Source organism: Hylobates moloch, unplaced genomic scaffold, assembly GCF_009828535.3.
Source record: "Hylobates moloch isolate HMO894 unplaced genomic scaffold, HMol_V3 SCAFFOLD_21, whole genome shotgun sequence".
NCBI classification, from domain to species: Eukaryota; Metazoa; Chordata; class Mammalia; order Primates; family Hylobatidae; genus Hylobates; species Hylobates moloch.
The window spans coordinates 22,730,113-22,753,613 of record NW_026652296.1 but is presented as its reverse complement, the minus strand read 5'-3'; the positions used below and the strand labels follow the sequence as shown (position 1 = coordinate 22,753,613).

Genomic DNA, 23,501 nt, shown 5'->3' with positions numbered 1-23,501 from the left:
AGTAAGATCTGAACCTCGGTTTGTCCAAAGCAAGACTGTTGCTTTTTCTCTCACACACAATGGCAAGGCAGAGGGAGCTGGAATGGCAACCTCCCCAGCGCCCCATCAGGGGTTACAGCAATAACAGCATCCAGGACTTGTGTGGCCAGAAGGTACACCAGCTGGTCACCACCTGCTGGCACCCTGCATCCCTATCTGGGCTCTGGGGTTAGCAGGTGGGGGTAGGACTGGGGGTGGAGGCCAAGCATCCTAAAAGCTTTTTCTATTATGAGACTTGTTGGGCACTGACTTCATCTTTTTCTTTTTCTTTTTCTTTTTTTTTTTTTGAAACAGGGTCTCACTCTGTTGCCCAGGCTGGAGTGCAGTGGTGTGATCGCGGCTCACTATGGCCTTAACCTTCCAAGGCTCAGGTGATCCTCCTGCCTCAGCTTCCCAAGTAGCTGGGACAACAGGTGCACACCACCACGCTTGGCTAATTTTTATATGTTCAGTAGAGACAGGGTTTCGCCATGTTGCCCAGGCTGGCCTGGAGCTCCTGAGCCCAAGTGATTCTCCCACCTCAGCTTCCCAAAGCGCTGGGATTACAAGCGTGAGCCACAGCACACGGCCTGACTTCATCTTTTCAAAAATAGGTATTGTCTAGTCTTGTTTCCTTTTAGCCCAGGGTAAAAGGCTCATTGGATGATATAAAACCTCAATGCAAAAGCCAGGGAGTCTCAGAGTCTGCTAAGAGATTGGCCCAAGGAGTATGGTTTTAATGGAGTTCAACTAGGCTAAGTACATGTATGGACTTGAAGGACAAACAGAAATTTGGGGTGTATGCTCTTTTTTCAAATTCCTTTCATGTACAGGAGGGAAAAGCTACATGGACAGAAAGGCACAGAACTGTGAAGGCCCAGGGCATGCCAGGAGACATCTTGGAGACTGAGAATTTCAATCAGCAAAGTTTGCCATTGCAGTCAGCTGAGATGGGTGTGATCTGACCTGTTGTCTGTAATCCAATGCCTACCCTCAGGGACACTGTCTTATTTTTAGCTCCTGGTATGCTAAGCCCTCCTCCCACACCACAAATATGATTTGCACATTTGTTATCCATTGAAGTTACTTAACTAGAGGGACTTTGGGGGAGCTGGCTTTTTTTTTTTTTCATTGCCAATTAACAGTGACACCTGGTGGTAACACACAGCAAGGTCACACCCTGCCCCCACCTTCCCCTGCCCCTCCCCCATGCCTCCACCAGTTGGAAGATTTATGCCCCCTCCATACAAGGCACATTTGCTAGATAAAAGCATTAAACTGGAATGGCATCTCCGTTCTTAGCATTTACAACCTCAGTTATATCAACTACCCCCTGATCAATTTCCATTTCTAGAGTTTACAGCCTGGATGTAAAAGCCTGCCACAAAGGCTATATTTAATACGACAAATTAAAAAAGCAAACACTGGTTTGGTCATTCTTTGGAGCCAGGAAAAGCAAATGGGAGCAAGGAAAAACCCAAGCATGATGCACATAAAGATGAACTCTCATGGGGCTGCTAAGTTCGTCTCCTCCCCAACTCGATGAAGGCGCCTCTTGGAGGTCCTAAGCCCACCTGCCAGAGGGGCCCACAGACATGGCTGCTCTACAGGGTTGGTGCACATCCCTCTCCTTCCAGAAGGCAGGAGGCCTCGGAGCAGCCTCCTGCCCTGAGAGGTTCCCTCACCAGCCCTCTGGCAGACAGGAGAGCCACTTCCAAAGCAAGCTGGTCACCTGCCTAGGGTTGGAAACTAAGTATCTCTGGCTTTTCTGAATACTAAGCCAAGGTTCCCATTTGGGCCCTTGCAAAAAACATAGCTTTCTCTTCTCCCATGAGGGTAAGCGTGTGTAAGTGTGTCACTCCGACTGCAGTATGGAGAATATCTAGAGGGGCAGGAGTGGAAGTGGGACCGGTGGTGAGGTCTGTCGTTCTGGTGGGAGATGATGGCAGCCTGGCCTGGCCTAGTGGCTTGGAGGTGTCGTTTTGAGAGAAGTCATTTTGAAAGCAATTTTCCAAGTGAGGTAGGCGGGCTTTACTTTTGGTCATGGATGTAGGGTGTGAAGGAAAGAGAAGAATTAAGAACAAACAATGGGATGCACGGCAGAGCCATGTGCTGAGATGGAGACTCCACCTCATGCAGGGGACTTGGTTCCTCAGTACTAGTAGGTATGACTTTTCTTTTTAGACGGAGTCTCACTCTGTCACCTAGGCTGGAATGCAGTGGTGCGGTCTTGGCTCACTGCAACATCCGCCTCCCAGGTTCAAGTGACGCTCCTGCCTCAGCTTCCCGAGTAGCTGGAATTACAGGTTCCTGCCACCATGCCTAGCTAACTTTTTGTATTTTTAGTAGGGACAGGGTTTCACCATGTTGGCCAGGCTGGTCTTGAACTCCTGACCTTGTGATCTGCCTGCCTCAGACTCCCAAAGCTCTGGGATAACAGGCATGAGCCACCCACCGCACCCAGCCGCCAGGTATGACTTTTCAATACTAAGTGGCCCACCCACCCACCCCTCTCTCCATGTGGTAATGAGGCTCACAGAGAGACTAGGTTTCCTATTGTTTCAGGCTTCTTCTCCCACTTAGAGAGCTTATTAATTTCAGAATCAAGATGCCAAATCAGCTCTTGATCAAGGACAAGACTGATTTTTTTCCCCAACTTCAAGATAAGTTTGCAAGTGACATGTGTGAAGCAATCCACCTAGCTCTTCCTCCCCTTCTCTGCCCGTGAGGAGGGAGGCCATCTGACTCAACCGCTGAACGGAATGTGCTGGAGCAAACAAAGGGAGTTGCGGTCAAGTGGTGGGGCTGTGTATTCCTCCACCTGAGGCTCCCTGAACACCAGCTCAAGATTCAGCAAGGTCCAATTCCGGGTTTAATTGCTTTCAGCAGCAAAAAAGAGAATTAGAAATGAAAAGATAATGAATTGAGAACATTAGCTTATTTGATGGTTCTAAACTTGAAGGATGGGATGGGGTGGATGTAGGAAAAGTAGAATGGAATAGGGAATGTGAAAATCAGACCTTTAACTCTTGGTTGTAATAGGCATCTAAAAGGATTTACTTCAAGATAAACTCATTATGTTCTTGAGTTGCACTTTAAATCACAGCACAATGAGCTCCAGGGGCACCGCCCAGGGAGGACTATTTTCATCCTAAATTGATTCTGTATGGAATAAAAATGCCTGGGGACAGAAGCTGGTTAGGATGCGCCCCTGTGCTCATGAAACTATGACTGATTCTGGGACTAAGGGATGTGACGGGAAAGGGACAGGAAGGAAAAAGGAAACGGGAAATCAAGGGCAAAAAACAGTAAAGGACAATAAATCAATTCAAGAAGATATTACCATCACTCCCAGGGAGTGCAAGGTTTCTAAGGAGCAAGCTGGCTCTCCTCACTGCACAGTCAGAGCAGCCTTTCCGCCCCTCAGGGAATGAGTTGACTCCTAACTCCTACCCCACTAAAGAGGATCAGAGATGTGCCTCTAGAAGCTAGGAAGAAGCAGGGATTCTGCTGCAGGCGTGAAGCTGGTGAGGCTGAAAGAGCTGCAGGGCTCAGAGAGGCACAGAGTGCCAGGCCCAGCTTTCGCCCCAGCAGCAGACCTATCCTGGGATGGCAGTTCCAGGATGCAGGCTGCTCCCACCTGGAAGGAAAGCTTGGAGAAGAGGGGCAGAGTAGATTTTGGGTCTCATGTCTGGGGAATGCTGTTGTGCTCAGAGTTTCAGCTCTTAGTTCTAAAGTAACCAGCAACAGCTTCTTCTCCTAGAGGTGATACAGCTTTTCTCAAATAAGCATGGTCAAACTCTTAGAAATTGCAATCATCTAGTTTCAGAATCAGAAAAGGCCCTTTAAACCATTAGTCTGGCAGCTCTTAATGTTCTTTGGGTCACAGATTCCTATTAGAACCTATGAATGGTTCCTATTAGAAAAAGGCACATGTGCACCTGCCTGCACACAAACAATTCTGCATGGCACTTGTGAGGGTTCATGGCACCGAAACCCATCTAAGACCTGCCGTGGAGTCGACGTATGCCGTATCAGGAACCCAGCACTTTCACTTTGCTGTTGAAGAAGCCAAAGCATGAAGAAGTGCCAGGCACCTGGTCTCCAGGCCTAGAAGCTGATTCCCCTCCAACCAGGAGGGTGCTGAGTCCTCTTCTAGCACACCGTCTTTCTGCTTCTTGACCCTCTGGAATTGTTGCTGACTTTGCAGCAGAGGAAAAGGTTACTGGCAAAGAGAAACAGATCTAGTAAAGATACCATCTCTAGCGCTGGCACAGTTAAGGAAATCATCTTAACCCGGCAGGGAGAGAGAGAAAAGAGCAGAGATGCCTCAACTCTGCTTGCCATTAGCAAATCATCTGTAATTTAGAACAAACGTAAAGGGATGTGGGTGATCAGGCAGACGTACCTCCTGGCAGCCTCTTGTAATTTCACGGGCTGTTTGGCGCTGAGGTAAATCAAGCAGGCATCAGCCACTTTATTCAGGTCACCCTCACCTGCAGAAAATAAAAACAAAACAAGCATCAGCCCTCACACTTCATTTGGGACAAGCAGTGACCAACTGTGTCTGGAGAAACTGCAACAGCTAGGCAAGATGCCCTGGGCTCTCTACTCCATCCCGCCAAAGAACACATCAAGATAAATGGACAAATGAGGCCAAAATAAGACAGAAGGAGGTACACAGAGGGGAGGGGAGGGGGGCACAACTAAGCAGAGGGCATGATGGCAGGGGTGGGGCATGATGGCAGGGGTGGGGCATGATGGCAGGGGTGAGACAGATGCTGTGTGTGTGTTCAGGTGGAACTGCCTGGTACCCACCTAGGTCCAGTCTCTCACAGAGGGGGCCCAGGCCCTGTAAGACAGCCAGTTGCAACTTGAAGGCCAGTGTGTGCGAGTAAACTGGTCCAGCCCTGGCACTGATGGGGGCCTGGGTGACTAGGCAGCCAGCCAGCTTTGGCAGGACATCTTTGCAGAACCGGCTGCGTAGAAAGTCACCACACTTGCTTCCCAGGGTACGTAAAACCTGCAGAAACAGCCCCCAACCTGGTGAGTGAACATCGCCAAGGCAGCAAGAGAGCTAAAGAATGCTTGGTAATTCGATTTCATCTAGGTCTCTGCTTGGAAAAAAAAAAAAAAAAAAACTAGAATTACTGCTGTTAATTCCTTGCCCATGGTTTGTGATTCTGACAGTTATGAATTTGGAGGTCTCTGCTCCCAAGGCATGGCTGCTTCCACCCATAAATACAGATTACATGGGGAATAATTCAAAGGAATATTGGGTTGGATGAATAATATGATTAATATCTTGATTTCCCTCCCATTTTTGTTTAAAAAAAGAGAAGAGCTTAAAGCAGTTCACATAGATCATTTCTTGAATCTTCCTAACATCCCTTGAGAAAATACATATGCTTTTAACTCTCGCTAGCTAAGCAAACGCAAACACTATGGCCCAGCTGCTGCCACTTGCAGGCATCAGGAGGTTAGTGACTGGGCCAAGGTCCCTGGGCTGAACTAAGGTCCCTGAAGTTGCAGCCAATTCGGTGTTCCTTCTGTTCAGCTGTACAATCTCTTATGCACATCACCCTCATTTTATCTTTCAGAACAGATAGTTTCTTTGCATGTCTTGTTTTAAACTTTCTCTAGCAGAACATATTGAAACGTTTTGCCCCGCTGCACAAGACTGAGTATACAGGATAATAGGAATTTCTTTAAAAACTGGTAAGCAAGGCATAACCAGCACAGTGTTTGCTGATTTTGCAGAGAACAAGGCTCTCATTTGAGGTCCCTCAGCTGAATGGCACACCTTCTATAGACCTCAGTGTCATTATCGTGTCTGCACGTGGGGAAAGCAGCCTCAGTTATTGCGTACACATCTTTATTTTTTTTCATTTTTCTATGCTTGCTGGTATTTCAGACAACCTATTAATTCTCACCAAACCCCACCCCACGGTACATCTGGATAAAATTTAGCAATACCACCTCCCTCTCCCTTAATCTCTTTTTTTCTTTTTTTGAGATGGAGTCTCACTGTCGCCCAGGCTGGAGCGCAGTGGCACGATCTTGGCTCACTGCAACCTCTGAAGCCCAAGTTCAAGCAATTCTCCTGCCTCAGCCTTCTGAGTAGCTGGGATTACAGGCGCCTGCCACTGCGCCCAGCTAATTTTTGTATTTTTAGTAGAGACAGGGTTTCACCATCTTGGCCAGGCTGCTTTTGAACTTCTGACCTTGTGATCCACCTGCCTCCGCCTCCCAAAGTGCTGGGATTACAGGCGTGAGCCACCACGACCAGCCTAATCTCCCTCTTTCTTTGGCACACATACATACACACGCACATGTATCATTTTGTGCATTTTGTTTTGGGAAAAAAAATTAACAATTTTTAATATTTTAATTTGGTCTAGTATATGCTGAAGAATTTACAGAAGATCAAACTACTTTGGCCAACTGTATCTGGTGCATTACCAGCTTCATTTTGTGTCCCTACACATCTTTTCCCTCTGCCTCATCTTGCGCACTTTCTTCTAATTTATGGCAGCTTGCTGTGGTATGTATCTCTGCAGGTTGCCTTAAGGGCTTTTTAGAACAATAAAGGATATAAATAAGCTAAAATATCCATGCTAATGTAAGCCAAACTAAGCCAGGGAGAATAATACCTTACACATATATAGGACTGTTAGCTTTTCAAAGCATTTCACCAAACAGTCCCATTTCATCCCTGACAACACTATGAGAAAGGTGGGCTAGGTGTTCCTAAGCCCAACACGAAAATGGGTGGTCCTGGGTTTTGGCAGCATCACTCAGCTGGGCAGAGGATGCCCACTGCTAGGACCTCAGCCCCTTCACCTTGACTCCTGTGCAGTGCAAAGAATATGGTGTGAACTCACTGCTCTGGGTTCGTATCACTTACTAGCTGTTCGATTGTGAGAAAATTCCTTAACTTCTCTGAGCTTCTTTCTTCCTCTGCCAAAAGTAAAGACAATATACCTACCTCGCAAAGTGGTTGTAAGGAGACGAACTCCTGTGTGGAGGAGTGCTGAGCTTCCTGCCTGGCCTTTTCATCTACTAGTTCATTTGCTTCAAATTCAAAAGGAGACTGTTACTTTCTTCTTTGTGCTTTTCTTATGTTTCTATACTTTCTTCACAGTATGTGACATTGCAATTGGGTGAAGAGAACCAATCCAAAAGGCCCCAGTGAGCTCTGTGCCTACTAACTCTACCCTCACAACAGACCATGGGGGATGCTGGTGCAGTACCTTGAAGGCTCTAAGCACTGCCAGGGGGGCGTCCCGTGTGAGTCGGTGCACGAGCGAGGGCCAGGCCCGATGAGCCAAGGGAAGCAGCTGGTTTTTGTGGGACTGAAGAACAACCACACACAGATCCAGCACATCCAAGACCTGAAAGAGACAAGATTTCAGCAGATGGTATAGGCTTGAAAACAGATACCTGGGATCAAGTCACCATTTCCAAAGAATAACGTTTAGAAACGTATTAATTGGATACTTGTTTTCTGAGTGCTGACTACACGCCAAGCACCAGCTAGGTACTGAGGGGACACAGGGACAAAATACACGTTTCCTTGCCTTCGCGGGGGTTCATGGTCAGCTGGGGAAAGACCTTAATTAGATAACGCCTAAATGAAGAGATGATTAGCAATTGGGACAAGAAGGGAAGTCAAAGGTGAAATGCAAAGAAACGAGGGGAAGGATCTAAACCACAGACTGTTGGGAAGGCTTCGCTGGGGAAGGAGCTTCTAAAAGAAGACACGAAGGATGAGTAGGAGTTAGTTCTGTGAAGATTCATGCAACTGGAAACCGTGGTGAGGAAGACTCAGAGGTGGAACAGAGCTTTCATAAGAAGTGAAAGAAGGGCAGCGTGGAGCGTTACAGAGAAGAGGTAAAACAGGGCCCAACTACAAAGGGGTTTGTTAGGAATTTCTTTTATTTTGTACTAAGTGCAGTGGGGCGCCATCAAAGTATTTTAAGCAGGAAAGTGACATGATACAATTCATGTTTTAGAAAGGTCATTCTGGCTGCTGAGTGGAGAAGAGACTTGAGGGGTGACAGAGAAACAAAGAGGCCCTTTAGGATCCACATGAGGAGCAAAGTGATGTGGCCACGTGATGGCGGCAGAGGAGAGAAGTGAAAGGACTGGGTATCTGTTTTGGAGATGACATAGCTTAAATTGCTGAAGGACTGGATACTGGGGAGGGGAAGTGAGGGTTTGAAAAGAGCTGCTTTGGTTCAGGGGTAGCAACTGAAGAGACGCAGATGCCACTGAATGAGATGGGGAGCACGCGGGAGGAGAAAGTTGAGCGGCTAGGGGAGACCGAGTTCTGTTACCACTACATGGAGAGGCCCAGCAGGCAGTTGACGTACAGGCTAATCTCACCAGAAAGGGTTAGGCTACCCAACACGTAAACTGGTATTTTACCTTCCTTGTTTCCTGATCTCTTACATCTCAAACTCACTGAAAAGAGACTGCCTGCATCAGTGTCACAGGCAGCGGTCAGTACGACGGCCAGCGAAGGCTTCCCTCCCGCGTGGACGGCCAGTGCAGGCTTCCCTCCCACGTGGACGGCCAGCGCAGGCTTCCCTCCCACGTGGACAGCCAGCGCAGGCTTTCCTCCCGCATGGACGGCCAACCTTCACAGGGTGAGGCACTCGTTAGTCAGCAAGACAGAGAGAAGCCGGCCAACACAAAGCAGTAAACCCTACAGGGCGCCTACTATGTGCTGGTCCACACTGAGACTGGAACAGAAGAGACCCTGCCATTGAGGGGTGAATAATTAGGCAAGGGAGTAAGAGAAAGCTCAGCTGCACAGTGGGGAGCAGGGGATCAGGGGAGCAGAGTGGAAATGGCTTTGGTATCACTGACAGGCTTGGAATTTGAGCTCTGTCATTAATGGGACAAGTTACATTATATTTCATTGACTCAAAGATGCATATTTCCCCTCTGCCTGGAATGTTCTCCTTGCCCCTTTGCAGGGCTGCCTCCTACTCAGCCTTGAGAAATGTTACCATCTCAGAGAGGCCTTCCCCGATGACGTAGGCAAAATCAGAAGGTAAGCTCTGTCTTAGTCAGCAGGGTTTTGCACCGAGTAGGTTCCCAACACGTATCTGCTGCATGGGTGAATTACTATTTTCTATCAAACAGAACCTGCTATTACCTTGACAGCCTTTCTCCAATATGTATGAGTCTGTGTATTGCCTCTCTCCCCACAAAAGACAGGGAGTTCTGTGAAGACGGGGATCGTGTCTGCATCATCCCCTCTACACACCCTCTGCCTGACCTGCACTAGTCCTCAATAAGCATTTAGCACATGAATGAGTGTACGTGTATTATTTCATGCTGTTTTATAATCAACAACCCTGTGAGGTAGGTACCATCATCTTCATTTTATTGATGAAGATGCTAAGGCTCAAAATGATGAATTAACTTACTCAAGGTCACATGGCTAATAAGAGGCAGAAACAGGATTTGGACTGATTCAGGTATGTAGGTCTGACTCCAATACTGATGTTCTTAATAACTATGGTATGCATACAGCTGCTACAAATCCTCTACAAAAAGGAAGGTCTTGAAGGATATACAGCAGTACGTTGAATGTCTCAGCTAGGCACCTACATTAAAGCCGTGCAGGTAAAAGGTAAGTGCTTACTGAATGGAACAACAGATGAATGCTAAGAGCTGTCTTGGGAAGACTAAACAAACTCCACACAACACAGACCCTGAGATTTGAGATAATCTATGGATCAGGGTTTCCGAGCCCATCACCCCTGAGCAAGGCAATGTACACTCATTACTAACAGTGAGTCACTAAGGCAGTTGTGTTTCTCTCTCTCTCTTTTTTTTTTTTGAGATAGTTTCACTCTTGTTGCTCAGGCTGGATTGCAATGGTTTGATCTTGGCTCACCACAACCTCTGCCTCCTGGGTTCAAGCAATTCTCCTGCTTCAGCCTCCCAAGTAGCCGGGATAACAGGCATGCACCACCATGCCCGGCTAATTTTGTGTTTTTAGTAGAGATGGGGTTTCTCCATGTTGGTCAGGCTGGTCTCAAACTCCCAACTCAGGTGATCCACCCACCTCAGCTTCCGAAAGTGCTGGGATTACAGGCATGAGCCACCGCGCCTGGCCGACAGTTGTGTTTCTCACTCCTGCTTGGGGGTAGGGAGGAATGCTGTTTCCCTCTGGGTGTAAGGTCTTCTCCAGGGTGATTCTAAAAGCCCTGCCCCCACTTCTACCCCACCCCACTGTGTGCTGTTATTGCAGTCACTACTACATATTTTCAGCCCTTGCTGATGGGGGTGCTGCTTGGCAAACTGCCAGCAAGCCAGGATATATTAGGAAGTGTTCAGGTTTTCTCTAGAATGAAAACAGAGAGATAAGGGCTAGTGTCAGGCTTGGAAGAATGATTTCATTAAAGTATTAAAACCTGCATCCTACATAGCTGAGAAAATAATATCCTTTCCAAAGCACATGGCTTTCTTTTCCTTGGAGATTCAGTGAATCCCCAAAACTTGTGGTTTTTAATGTAGGAGACTCAGCTCCCTTTGGCATCTCAGCAGACACAGAAAGATGTAAAACTGTCACCCCACAGACAAATTCCTTTTGATGCCTTCTCTTGGCCACCACACGTGGACCAGGAGATAAGGGGAGCTACACGCTCATCCGTGTAGCCACTGCCAAACCAGGCCACACCTTAGTCCTACTACTCCGGGAATGCAGAGAAGCAGCTGCGCACTGACCTTCAGGCGGATTTGCAGATTTTTATCTGACAACAAGTGGATGCAGCGTTCCATCACGTCCGTGGCTATTTGGATCTGCAACGGCAGTGGTGGCTCCACATCTGGACGGGTGTCATTCTCGTCCACTTTGGGAAGGACTGACTGTTCCTCTGGAAAAAGAGCACAACTGGGGGCAGTGTTGTATGAGTGATAAAACAGAGATACCTAAATTTCTGCTCTTTATAAATTACTCAGTCTTAGGTATTTGGTTACGGCAGCACAAATGGACTGAGACACCACCATTCAAGGGGGAATAGGTACAGAAGCCATGGTATAGCCATATAACGGCATTTTATGAGGTCCCTATTTTTTTTAGGGAAAGGGCCTTGCTCTGTTCAAGCTGGAGTACAGTGGTGTGAACATGGCTCACTGCAATCTCAAACTTATGGGGTCAAGTGATCTTCCCACCTCAGCCTCCTGAGTGGCTAGGACTACAGGTGCATGTCACCATGCCCAGCTAATTTTTAAATTTTTTTTTGTAGAAATGGGGGTCTCACTATGTTGCCCAGGCTGGTCTGCAATTCCTGGGCTCAAGCAATCCCCCTGCCGTGGCCTCTCAAAGTGCTGGGATTACAGGTATGAGCCACCACACCAGGCTTAGCATGGGTTTTAATGACAAGAGAAATGCTTATAAAATAATATTGTCTTAAAAAGACAAAAAGCACAACACAAAATTGCATATGCAGCATGAACACTACTACATACGTTTTTGCATGGGAGGAAGTACAGCAAAATATTAAAAGTGACACGGTAATGAGATAACAGATGACTTCAATTTTTTCCCTATGCCTTTGGTCTTTTCTAAATTTCCATTAATGAATATTTAAGATAAAAACAAGATATTTGGAAAGTTGAGGCAGGCGGATCACCTGAGGTCAGCAGTTCAAGACCAGCCCAACCAACATGGCAAAACCCCATCTCTACTAAATTACAAAAATTAGCCAGGCATAGTGGCGGGCACCTGTAATCTCAGCTACTTGGGAGGGTGAGGCAGGAGAATCGCTTGAACCCAGGAGGCAGAGGTTGCAATGAGCTGAGATCATGCCATTGCACTCCAGCCTGGGCAACAACAGCAAAACTCTGTCTCCAAAAAAAAAAAATAAATAAAAATAAATAAATAAAAAATATATATATAAAAAAATAAAAGAGATAGCAGGGTTCTTGCGTGGAGGAGCCTTGAAGCTGGGAAGTTCCATGGCTGGCCTCTGCTCTGTCCTTCACTTTTTTGTCTCCTCTTGGTTCATCCTTTGATTAAAAGGGGTGCATGTCTGTCTTCTCCACCAGCCTGTAAGAACTTCTGATGGCCAGAATCAAACCTTACTTATCTTTGTAGGTGAGGTAACAAGGGCAGCTTGGTGTAGTTCACAGGGCATGGAGTTTGGTTAGAGGAGGTTGGACCAGGTCTTGCCTCTAAAACCTATTAGCAACTTCTTTCATCCTACATTACCTCATCTGGAAGAAAAGGGATACAGCATGTATACCTCACATGCTATTGAGAGCATTAAATGAGATGTTACCAGCCATTATCATTCTGTCTAGAGTGCTGCGTTGCATGAGATAGATGTAAGTTTGTAAACGGAAACATCACCACAAGATTTGAGAATTGCATGAAACCCAGGCCAAAATCCCTACCCTGAAAAATTTTCCTGATCTACTTACAGCCCCCCGCCTCATCCCAATCCTGATCACCAGCTGTGCTCATTTCCACTGAGCAGAGCACTGCTCCCTTAACTTTTTCCCATTTCAGTTCCCTCTGCTGGAAAGACAGACTCTTACAGTAGAGGCTGCACCTGTCTCTAACAGATGCTGAAAAGATAAATGAAAATGCATTTGTAGAATGCTTGGATTTCTTGGAGAAAGGGACCTCAGATATACGAGGTGCTTTTATGTGCTTAAAACAAAAAACTCATGTCAAGCCAGCACTGACGCAAACATTCCTTAGAATGCCAAGTGTGTGGTGTGTACTTGATGAATGATAAGCATAAAGATGATAGGCCTGTGCTTTTTTCCCCAGAGGGGAATTTGTTGTTTGAAATTCACCTATTGCAGAATCTTATTTGAGGGATGTGGATTTTCCTGTTATTGGAAGGAGGGTTTGACTCTTTCAGTCTGCTCTAAGTGAACATCAACTAACACCAGAAGATCCTAATCATGAAGGAATGGATTCACTGACAGTGCTCACATTTTAAACAAGAATGGCAAATCTGGATTATGAGGGATCAGAATGCCTCCCCTGCTTCAGCATTTCCAGGTTTGGGTGAAGGGTGCAGTTCACAAAAAGGATTGGATTGGCTCAAGAAACAAATCTGAGAAGAAAAAGCCTGATAGATTTCTGATCGAAAACTCTGTCCTAGGGGAGAGCAATGACTCAACTCTGCATAAATCATTATTTGGGCCCTGTGATGCTTTTCTGCTATTTAGAAGGAATTTGTTGTAGCGAGTGGCATCAAGCTACTATTTCCTGTTATACTGCTGGAAGTACTGCTTCAGTTCACCAGAATCTCACACTGGAGATCGCCAAAAGGAGGAAAAAAAACAAAAAAAGGAAAAGAAAAGAAAAAGAAATGTTTTATTCCAACCTAACAAACTAATTTGGGACTCGGTTCGATTTAGGATGGTTCTGAGACCACCAAGCTCATTATGACTTGGCATTTTATATTTGCAGAGGAGATTCTAATAATTTATTAATCCTTCCGTGACCTGAAGCTCCAGATTGAGCTTGTGAATAAAACAACAGGCCAGAGCTTCAACTAGCCCGAACTCCCTTTTTCTTTATCATATAAATTGGTAAGAAAAAGACTGCAATCTCCTCCCACCAACAAACAAATGGACAAAGCATATGAATAGACAATGGGAATAAGGAAAAAACCTGTTAGGAAAGAAGCTTATAGAAAGACATTCAACCTCACTGGTAATCAAAGCAATGCAAGGTAGATAACAAGAACCATTTTTCACCTATTAATTTAGGAAGAAAACTGGAAATAGCCAATGTTGGTAAGGCTGTGGTGAAACCAGTATTCATCCTGCACTGCCAAAGGAAAAGTATAAATTGACACAACCTTTTTGAAAGGCAATTTGGCAAGCATTAAATTATGTTCATATCCTTGACCCAGAAATCCTACTTCTGGGAATTTAAAGAAATATGTAAAAAAAAAAAAGAAAAAGAAAAGGTCACATGCACAGAATCATCCACTGCAGCACTGTTTATTAGAGTTATTATTAAGCCAGAAGCAACCTAAATGTCCTACAGGGGAATGGACACTTAGTAACAGCTATTAAAACATTAATGATCAAAATTCAACAGCAATAAGCAGAGTTGCTTATAACTAAACACAAAAAGGGTACACAGCTGCAACCACGTAAAAACCGTTTTGTAACAGAAAAGAATGGAAAAAGATTACACAAAACAGGAGAATAGCTATGTTAGCCTGGTAAGGTTGTAAGTGACTTTTCTTATTTCTACCCTTTCTGTAATGATGTTTCACCATTATTACAATAATCTGTTTCAGAAAGAAAAAACCAGCTAAGCCAAAATAAACACGTTACCTTCTTCATTATCAAAATCTGAGACATTTCCATCTGCCACATCCTTCTCTTTGAGGTAGTTCAGCAAAAACTGTTCAATGTCTTCAGCTGTGGTGGTGCTCTTCTCAAGAGTTGCTGGTCTTTGGTTCAAATGACTTCCCTCTTCTCCTAAACTTTGCTCTTGGAGGTGCCCGAGATTACCTGTGTCTGGGAACCACTGGGCTGTAAATAAAGTGTTAGAATGATCACCTTGGCTATTAACAACAGGCATGAGTACTTTCTACACAGAATAAGCTCTCTGCCCTGGCCTGCACAGCCCCCACATGATTCAGTCCCTGCCTGGCTCCCTGGCCTCCCAGTTGCCCATTAACTCATCCTTTTCCAGTTCCCCCAATGCAGCAAGCATTTTCCTGTTTCAGAACTCTTGCATATGCCGTTCTCTCTGCCTGGAATGCCTCCCATCTACTTCATATCTGGTTAACTCCAAGTCACTTTTCACATCTCAGAACACATAGAACTTGCCCAATAAGACCCTCCCTTGACTCCCCTGTTTAACTTAGGTCACTTACATGATGTCTTATATAGCACTTTGCTCTTTCTCTTCATATCAGCTTATCACAATATGTGATTATATATTTGCGTATCTATTTATTTGTGTGTACTATTCAGTGTCTGAGCCTCCCATCAGACTCTATGTTCCATTGGTCACCACTGGAAATCCAATATGCCCAGTGTGGGTTCTAGCATCTCTATTCCTTCAACCAACTCAGCTCTAACTGCAATCATTTTTGTATGTCAGGGTTCCACAAAGGCTCTTAGGAGAGCAATCTGATACTGTCTCAAAAATTTAAACATAAACCCTTTAAACCAGCATTTTTTTCCAGGATTTCAGCCTATTGATATGATGAGGCATGTCCAAAATGACCTACAAAGATATTGGGTGCTCAAAGTATATGCAAAAGAAAAAATACGCAACATTGGCAAACACATCCAAGTGACACAATTCTGAGTACAGAATATACCACTCATTAGCAGAATACAGGCTTTACAGAGTCTTGAGGATGGATGGCCTCACATTGTATTTCTCACATAAAATGCTTCAGAAAGCCGGCCATTTTCTCTCCAAAGTCTTCCCTATTCGGTGATGCTCAAATACCTCTGGTAAGTCACCACAGAATAAACTTCAAACATCACTGGGTCCCGTGGTTTTCAAACTGTGCCTTGAGGAGCCTTAGGGCTTCACAGAAATGTCTCATGGATCACAACAGGGAGGGCAGCAAGAGACGGTGGGCTACAGGCATGGGTTCCAGGGTCTCTATTCCTTCAAACAACTCAGCTCTAATTTCAATTATTTTTGTATATCAGGGTTCCCCAAAGCCTTCATTTCAAAAAAGGCTCTTGATACTTAAAGAATAAAACAACAACAACAACAACAAATCCCACAGCCTGAAAATCAGTGCTCTGGTCCAGTGCCCTCCTTTTGCAGACAGCTGGGAAAAAAACTCTGATAACCTTTAGCACCTGCTAATCTCCTTTTCATCAAAGAGCATCTGCACAGAGCAAGAGCAGCAGCAGATGGGAGATGACGGGGCCGGGCAACTTGGAGTATCAGAGAGCAAATGTGTGAGGTGTGAGCTGGAGGTTCCTACACCCAGGGATCCATTATGACATTCTTCAAACTGCATCCCCAGTTGTCTATCAGGTACTTAGTGCACTCTAAGGGATTGGTTCCCAAATAGTTAAAACCTGGACCCAGCATTTACACTGCTAAGACTAGATATGCTGCAAAGATTATTTCTAGATTCAAGGCTGGTGCCAGACATTAAAATGTCTTTGCTCACAAATGGCTTTTAAACATGAAAAGAAGCTCAATCTCACATTTAATGCAAATTAAAACTATAATAAGGTGCTATTTTTCTCCTATTGGATTAGCAAAGATCAAAAGCTTGGTAATATACAGTGTGGGTGAGGGTGTGGCAAAACTGGCACTCTCGTACATTGCTGATGGAGTTTAAATTGGTACAACCTCTTAGAGAGCAATTTAATACTCTCTCAAAAATTTAAACGTAATACCCTTTAAACCAGCACTTTTTTTTCAGAAATTCATCCTATTAATATACTGAGACATGTCCAAAATGACCTACAAAGATACTCAATGCAGCATTTTTTTTGTGGTGGCCAAAGACTGGAAATGACCAAAACGTCTACCAAGAAAGGATTGGTTAAATACACTATGGTGCAGACACATGATGGAATACTATGCAGCCATGAACAGAATGCAGCAGCACATTCTCCAAGTTGTGAAGTATGTGACATAAATACTTATTTTCAAAGCTACCCTATTTTTTTCTTGTTATGAATAATCAGCTAACCAGCAGTTGGGATTAAGCAGTAATTAACTGATGCTTCTTGCCCTTACTGTGGCACCTAATGCTTTTTTAGTCACTGCATGTGACACACTATGTTAATGATAACTCAATTTCCTAAAGCTCTTACTGGGTTCTTCTAAGGCCTTTCAAAAGTTCTCTGAGAACACATTTCCACACCCATCTTAAAAGAGTGGACGTCAGTTAGATAATTCGACGACAAACAGAAATGACCGCAAAAGGTGCTACTCTGATTTATGAGTGACTATACCAACTCCACCTGAGTACTACTTCCTGTTCGAAAAGCGAGTATATTCTGGGTTATTTCAAAACTTTCAGAAAAGCTAGCTCTAAGTTTGTTTCTGTTCCAAGGAAGCCCCAGAGTCAGTCTTAACCATCCAATTTTCCTTTCTGCAAGGGAGACCCTCTCCCTCCACCTCATTTTTTTTTTTAAAAGCGCTACAAAGCTACACAGGAGTCTTGACATTCCTCCTACAGAGATGACCGAAGACATCAGCAATCTAAGACAATTCAATTTTGAAGGCCCAAATTCAGATACCTCTTGAGAGATGTATTTCACAGGGCTTTTCTTAACCTACTTTTTAAAAATTTCAAACTGAAACATAGCATAGGTCGTTAAAGCAGTACAGGTGGGATATATTTGGCCCATGGAAGCCAGTCTTAGTCTGCATAAGCAACCAGTCAGTCCTATGAGGGGCTCCACGAGGGCAGGCCTAACTGGGTCTTATTCATGGCTGACTCCCCAGTGACTAGCCCACTACACAGGCTTCTAAGTGGCTGCAAAATAAAATCCAAACTCCTTCTCTTGCTCCATAAGGTCCTACCAGGATTTGTCCTTGCCCTTCTTTCTAACTTCATCTTGCAACACTCTCTACAAAGGCCTCTTTTCCATTCTCCAAAGACCCATGCCCCTTCTTCCTTCTGGGCCTTCCCACCTGAATTTTTATTTTTATTTTTGAGACAGAGTCTTCCTCTGTCACCCAGGCTGGAGTGCAGTGGTGCAATCATGGCTCACTGCAGCCCTGACCTCCCTGGGCTTAGGTGATGTTTCTGCTTCTGCCTCCCAAGTAGCTGGAATTACAGGCATGTACCGCCACTCCCAACTAATTTTTTTCCATTTTTAGTAGAGACGAGGGCATACTAGGTTGCCCAGGCTGGTCTTGAACTCCTGGGCTCAAGCAATCCGCCCACCTCAGCCTCCCAAAGTGTTGAGATTACGGGCGTGAGCCACGGCACCCGGCCTGCGTGTTCTTAAAAATAAAAAATAAAAAAAATGTGATAGCCCCCTATGTGTTGATGGGCCCTTCTCATCCTTCAGGTTTTGGCTTTAGTGTTGCTTCCTCAGAGAGGCCCTCCCTGACCACTGAACTTATAGGAGCCTGTGCCTGTTACATCGAGGTGTTTATTTCCTTCACAGTGTTTATCAGAATCTGCAATGAGCTTGTCTAATGATTTGTTTACTTGTTTATCATCTCTCTTGCAGTGGCAGGGAAGTTCCATGAGTTTATTCATCTTGTTCTCTGCTCTATCTTCATTACTTAGCACAGTGTCTGACATATGGCAGGCACTCTTGAATGAATGAATGAAAAAAGGAATATTTATGCTCAACGTGAATGTTCATGCATGAATAAACAAACACTGGAAATGGCATTAGCTACAGGGCAGTGCACTGTCCCTGCCCGCCCCAGTTACCTTCCATGAGAATGTTTCTTACAAGGTCTTGGCTTTTTCAACAGACAAAATAAGGCCAGTGACCATCCCACCTGCCTCAGAGGCTATTAGCAGTACTGAGATAAATACTGGAAATATGCTCTTTAAATAAAAGGGACCCAGCTATACAGCTTATTATTTTCTCATTGAAAGACTGACTATCCAGTTGAAGGATTCCTTTTCTTATAATTGAAGTCCAAAATTTTGCCATTCCTTTTTTTGTTTGTTTGTTTTTGAGACAGAGTCTTGCTCTGTCGCCCAGGCTGGAGCACAGTGGCGTGATCTTGGCTCACTGCAAGCTCCGCCTCCCGGGTTCAAGCCATTCTTCTGCCTCAGCTTCCCAAGTAGCTGGGACTACAGGCGCCTGCCACCACGTCCGGCTAATTTTTTTTTTTTTAGTAGAGACGGGGTTTCACCATGTTAGCCAGGATGGTCTTAATCTCCTGACCTCGTGATCCGCCTGCCTTGGCCTCCCAAAGTGCTGGGATTACAGGCATGAGCCACTGCGCCCAGCCAATTTTGCCATTCTAATAGTGGCTAACATCTTTGGCAAGCACCCAGTAGGATCAAAGGGAAGAAGAGAAACTCAAACCAACTCACACAATTAAAAGGTTAAAAGGAAGTTTCTAGACCTGCTCTGTCCAGTATGGTAGTCACTAGCTACATGTGGCTATTAAAATTAAGTAAAATATAGAACTCAGTTCCTCAGGCGCACGAACCACGTATGTACAGTAGTAGCTGTACTGGATAGAACGAATAAAGATTATTTCTATCATCACAGAAACTTCTCTTAGTACTGTTCTAGACTATATGTGACTGAATAATTCATGTTATATCTGTTCTTCATTAGCATAGATACCACTAACACTATGCACCATCAGAAGCAGTCTGGTATACTGGAAAGAACAAAACTGTCAAAAATCCTGATTTTATCATTTATTAATTGTGTGACCCTGGCTAAGTAGGATGTCACTGACCCTTAGTTTTTCTTATTTATAAAGTAGAAATAATATTTAGATTTATTCTGCAGGGTTTATATCCTGGCATAGAGCAGGAGCTCAATAAATGGTAGAGATTACTGAAAGTATAAAAGATAAACAGTGAAACCCCACCATAACCTATGGGACTGGAGAGAAAATGATTAAAATGTCCTCCATAGCATCACCACAAACAATGCAAAAAACGAGGCTAAGCAAACTAGGAGATTGAGTCCTGTCCCCCACACATCAGCATTAAAAAGGGCTCTCAATGTACCTAATGCTGCCATCAGAGCATGCAGAACACTGACAAAGGAAGCAGCTCTCTTATCGTAAAATTGGTCCAGGGTGGCCAAGACATCTTGAACCACATCTGCCACCAAAGGAAGCAGGTTAGCATCTGAGTTTCGCAGCATGACTTCCAGGACCTTTGGGGTATGAGGGTGCAGAGCAAGATGACGCAGATTTAAAGAGATCCCATTCACTAAGTAGTCTGAATTTTGATTGATCAGGTGCTGCAGGGAGTCGTAGCCACAAGCATGGCAAATGTCCATCATGGTGCTGGTAGCCACCTGACTAATGAGTAGGGTTTGGTCTCCAGCCTTCTCCAGTACTGGATAAAGGGCTGACATCAAGAGCAAACAGAAGTCTTTTCCTAGTGCATATGCAAACTGGCCAATTCCTTCCAACTGAATGCATATTTGCCAGATGTTACTGTTCATGGAGCAAATAGTGGGACTTGGCTTTGAGAAGGCTAGAAAAGATGTAACTTGGCAGGTGTGTTCACCAGATGTGATGGCCTGGAGGCCTGGGTGCTCCATCATCAGCTCCTCTCCCATTTCCTCAGTTTCAAGACAGGTAACCAAATACCAATTTTCTTGACTTGTGTATTCTTCAAGTATAGATGTCACAATCTCTCTCAGTTCCTCTGGGTTTGTTTTAATATGTTTTTCGTGAAGATCCTCAACCTCCAGCCCAGCAGCCCCTGTAACCAGTTCATTAAGGATCATGGCAGCTTGCTTCCGGTAAACCACAGATTGATGGTAAAGTTCCATAAAGTGATCCGCAAGCAAATAAAGATTCCCATAATAACCAAGTAGCTGACAAACCTGCCTCAAGAGCATGAAGATTCTCTCATCAGTGAAGAAGCGGAAATATCTCCTCTGGATGTGGTTCCAAGGCTGTGCGGCTGAGGTCTTTGGAGAAGCATTCAGATCATCAGAGTTCCAATGCCGTTCCTCAACAATCTTGATGTCAGCCACGTCTAGCTCTAGAACTTGGATGAGTGCTTTGGAAAGGCGCTGGAGATGGGCCACAGAGTTGAGGACAAAGTTTATTTTTGGGCCCAAGAGTTTCAGATAACCAAGTAACAAGGAAAGAGTAGAGAATTTGCCCTGGTCATCTTGGGAGTTCATTAGGCGAGGAAGAGATGTGGCAAGGGAATGCAGGCTTTCTGACAAGATGTCAGTGAGGGCTTTGTTGCCCACCACTACTTTTTGATCTGCAAAATGTCTCAGAACTTTATTGCACTGGGCTTGGACTTCAGGACTCTCATCATTTACTAGTCCCACTAAGGCCTTCAGAAGGGGACCAGCACATTCGACCAATGATTGACTGCACTTCAAAAGAAGGTCCTCCACGAGTTCTACCAGTTCCAGCCTCACCTTCCAGTGTGGGTGAACAGAAACACACTCAATTATCTTTTTAATAAGGATAGTCAACTTGTCGCCAGTGTTTTTTACCCAATCTGCTTCCCTGTAAACCATCAGCTCCGCTACTCTGTGCTCAACTGCAGGTTTTGCTTGGACCTTTGAGATTCTTTTGAGCTGTTCATCAGCCATAATGAAGCTCACTGTCTTGTAAAAGATCTTTAGGGAAGATACGACAATGCTGTGACCTTGTTTAAAGTCTCCCGTGATAACCCTGGTCAGTGCAGTTGAGATTCCAGGTAAAAAAGAGGCAAACAAATCCCCCAGCTGCTTTTGTTCAAGTTCATCCAACGACCTTGGATGATCCTGACAATCACACTGCAAGAGTAGAACCTGTAAACATTTTAAGGCGGCAATTTTAATTTGCTTTGATTTCTCCTGTTCTGCAAGGCCTAACAGTAAAGATACAGCAAATCCTAAACGTGGCAGAATGGAGGGCTCATAAAAAGTCAGAATGATGTCCCCATAAGCTGAGTGCATTAATGTGCTAAGTCCCTGGATCACAGCCAATTTCAACTCCTCGGACACAGCCGCAGTTTTCTGGGAGCTGGGTGAATACAGACAAGCAGAGAGTTCTGAAAAGAGTTCCTGGAGAAGCTCTTGTTCTTTCACACATGTTGAAGAAAGGACAAATGTGAGGCATTCCACCACACTCTGGATCAAACGCTCTCTTTTGGGACCTGGGGTCTTCAGGGTAAATCGCAGAGGGAAGAGGATGTACTGCTGAAGTTCCTGAAGGGCACTGTCACTCACAGCTTGTAGTCGTGTCTGCAGATGCTCCACATTCTCCACTGTCTGGGTCTTTGTGAGCTGAACACAGACTGGACGTAAGACACCAAAGGCCTCCTCAGGAGTATCAAAAACTGCCATTGTGCAGCAGCCTTCCCCTCACTGAGGAAACATCCTGCAGGCTGGAGGAAGGAAACTGTTCAGTAAAAATGTTAAGTTCAAAGCAAGTATGAAATGAACTTGCATTCATTCATTCAACAGACATTTACCGGGGGTCTGTGTGCCAGCCACTGCACAAGGCACTAGGGGTGCAGTGAAACTGAGCCCCGTCTAGTGAGGGAAGTGTATGTACAGTTACAATAAAGTCTCTTCAGGATTAGGACAGGCCTAAGCTTACAGTCCTGAGTGTGGAAGTCATAGGCCTGAGGAAGCCAGGATGGGTCTCACAAGAAAATTATGCTCGAGGCAAGACTTGAGGGAGGAAGGAATAGGAATCTGTGGACTATTTTCAGGAGTTTGGATTTTAACCTTTAGGAGTTTGGATTTAAACCTTCAGGTTTCATCTTTTTAAAACTGAGGCATACGTATGGTAAAATGCACTATCTTAATGTACAGCTCAGTGAATTTTTGTGTATGTATAGAACAATGTAACCACTTCCCGAAGTAAGATACAGAATAATTCCAACAACCTAGAAGGCTCCCTCATGTCCTTTTGCAATTGTTTCCTATTTCCCCTGCCTGGAGGTAACCACTCTTATGACTTCTATCACTACAGACATGTTTTGCCTGTTCCTGTCACTAAGAGGTTTAAAGCAAGGGGTGATATGGTCAACTTTATGCACTGAAAAGATTCCCCAGGAGCCTGCAATATGGGAGAAGGATCAGAACTGGGTGAGACTGACAGCAACATAAAGCGAAAGGGGGTACCCAGAGAGATAGGAAAACTGGGAGCACACACTATCACAGAACACACGGGAGAAGACAGAGTCCAGCAGGATGGAAAGATGGACAGCAGGCAGGCAAGCAGGCAAAGGAGAAAGGATTATAGGAAAGCAAAGAGCAACTCAATATCTGAGAGTCTGTCTTTTTTTTTGTGAAGAGAAATTCAAAGTCATGGGCTGACAGTGAACAAGGAGAAGGATAAACAGAGGGCTTGAGGAGACAAATAAAAGTCTCAAATACTCCCTTTGGGGAAGCAGAGCATGCTGGGAAGACTTATAAAAGTGTGGCCCAAGGGTACTGAGGACTGAGCTGAGTTGGAGACTATAAATGTGTATAACTGTAAAATGTCGGCATTGGATGGAGGCTTAGAGATCATCTAGTCTGGTGGTCTTGTGGTCTTTCTTTTTTCTCTACTTGCTGGGGGCTTTTGAAGAGATGATAAGAAAGTGCTTGTGCTGCTTCTCTCTACCCCCAATTCCATGAACACTCCCAAACTCGGTGGCTATAGATTGGCAGGCAAGTCATGCCAGCGGGCGTGAGCAAGGCCTGCTCAGTCCAGAGAGAGAGCTGGTGCCAAATTTCCCCTTGGAGGGACTCTGATACGCTGGAGAGTCTAGTCTACTGACCTCCCTGGAACCCTATGAGGAAGGGCACTTTTCGTCTCTGTGAAGCTTCGTTGGTGTGTATCTCATGCTCTCTGAGCCCCCAAGAAGCCAGAG

At 45.0% G+C, this 23,501-nt stretch overlaps 1 protein-coding gene across 2 annotated transcripts in view; it reads right to left on the bottom strand.

Moving 5' to 3' along the window:
• The window catches only part of TTI1 (TELO2 interacting protein 1), a 50,816-nt gene that overhangs the window by 9,899 nt on the left and 17,416 nt on the right, over positions 1 to 23,501 (bottom strand). For both annotated transcript variants that reach the window (XM_032142401.2, XM_058433219.1), the window contains 6 exons: positions 19,680 to 22,022; positions 14,350 to 14,550; positions 10,765 to 10,913; positions 7,272 to 7,412; positions 4,837 to 5,041; positions 4,427 to 4,514 (listed from right to left, as the gene is read on the bottom strand). In XM_032142401.2, the coding sequence (XP_031998292.1) occupies positions 4,427 to 4,514; positions 4,837 to 5,041; positions 7,272 to 7,412; positions 10,765 to 10,913; positions 14,350 to 14,550; positions 19,680 to 21,981 (3,086 nt within the window). In that variant the 5' untranslated portion in view covers positions 21,982 to 22,022. The remainder of the gene's footprint in view (positions 1 to 4,426; positions 4,515 to 4,836; positions 5,042 to 7,271; positions 7,413 to 10,764; positions 10,914 to 14,349; positions 14,551 to 19,679; positions 22,023 to 23,501) is intronic.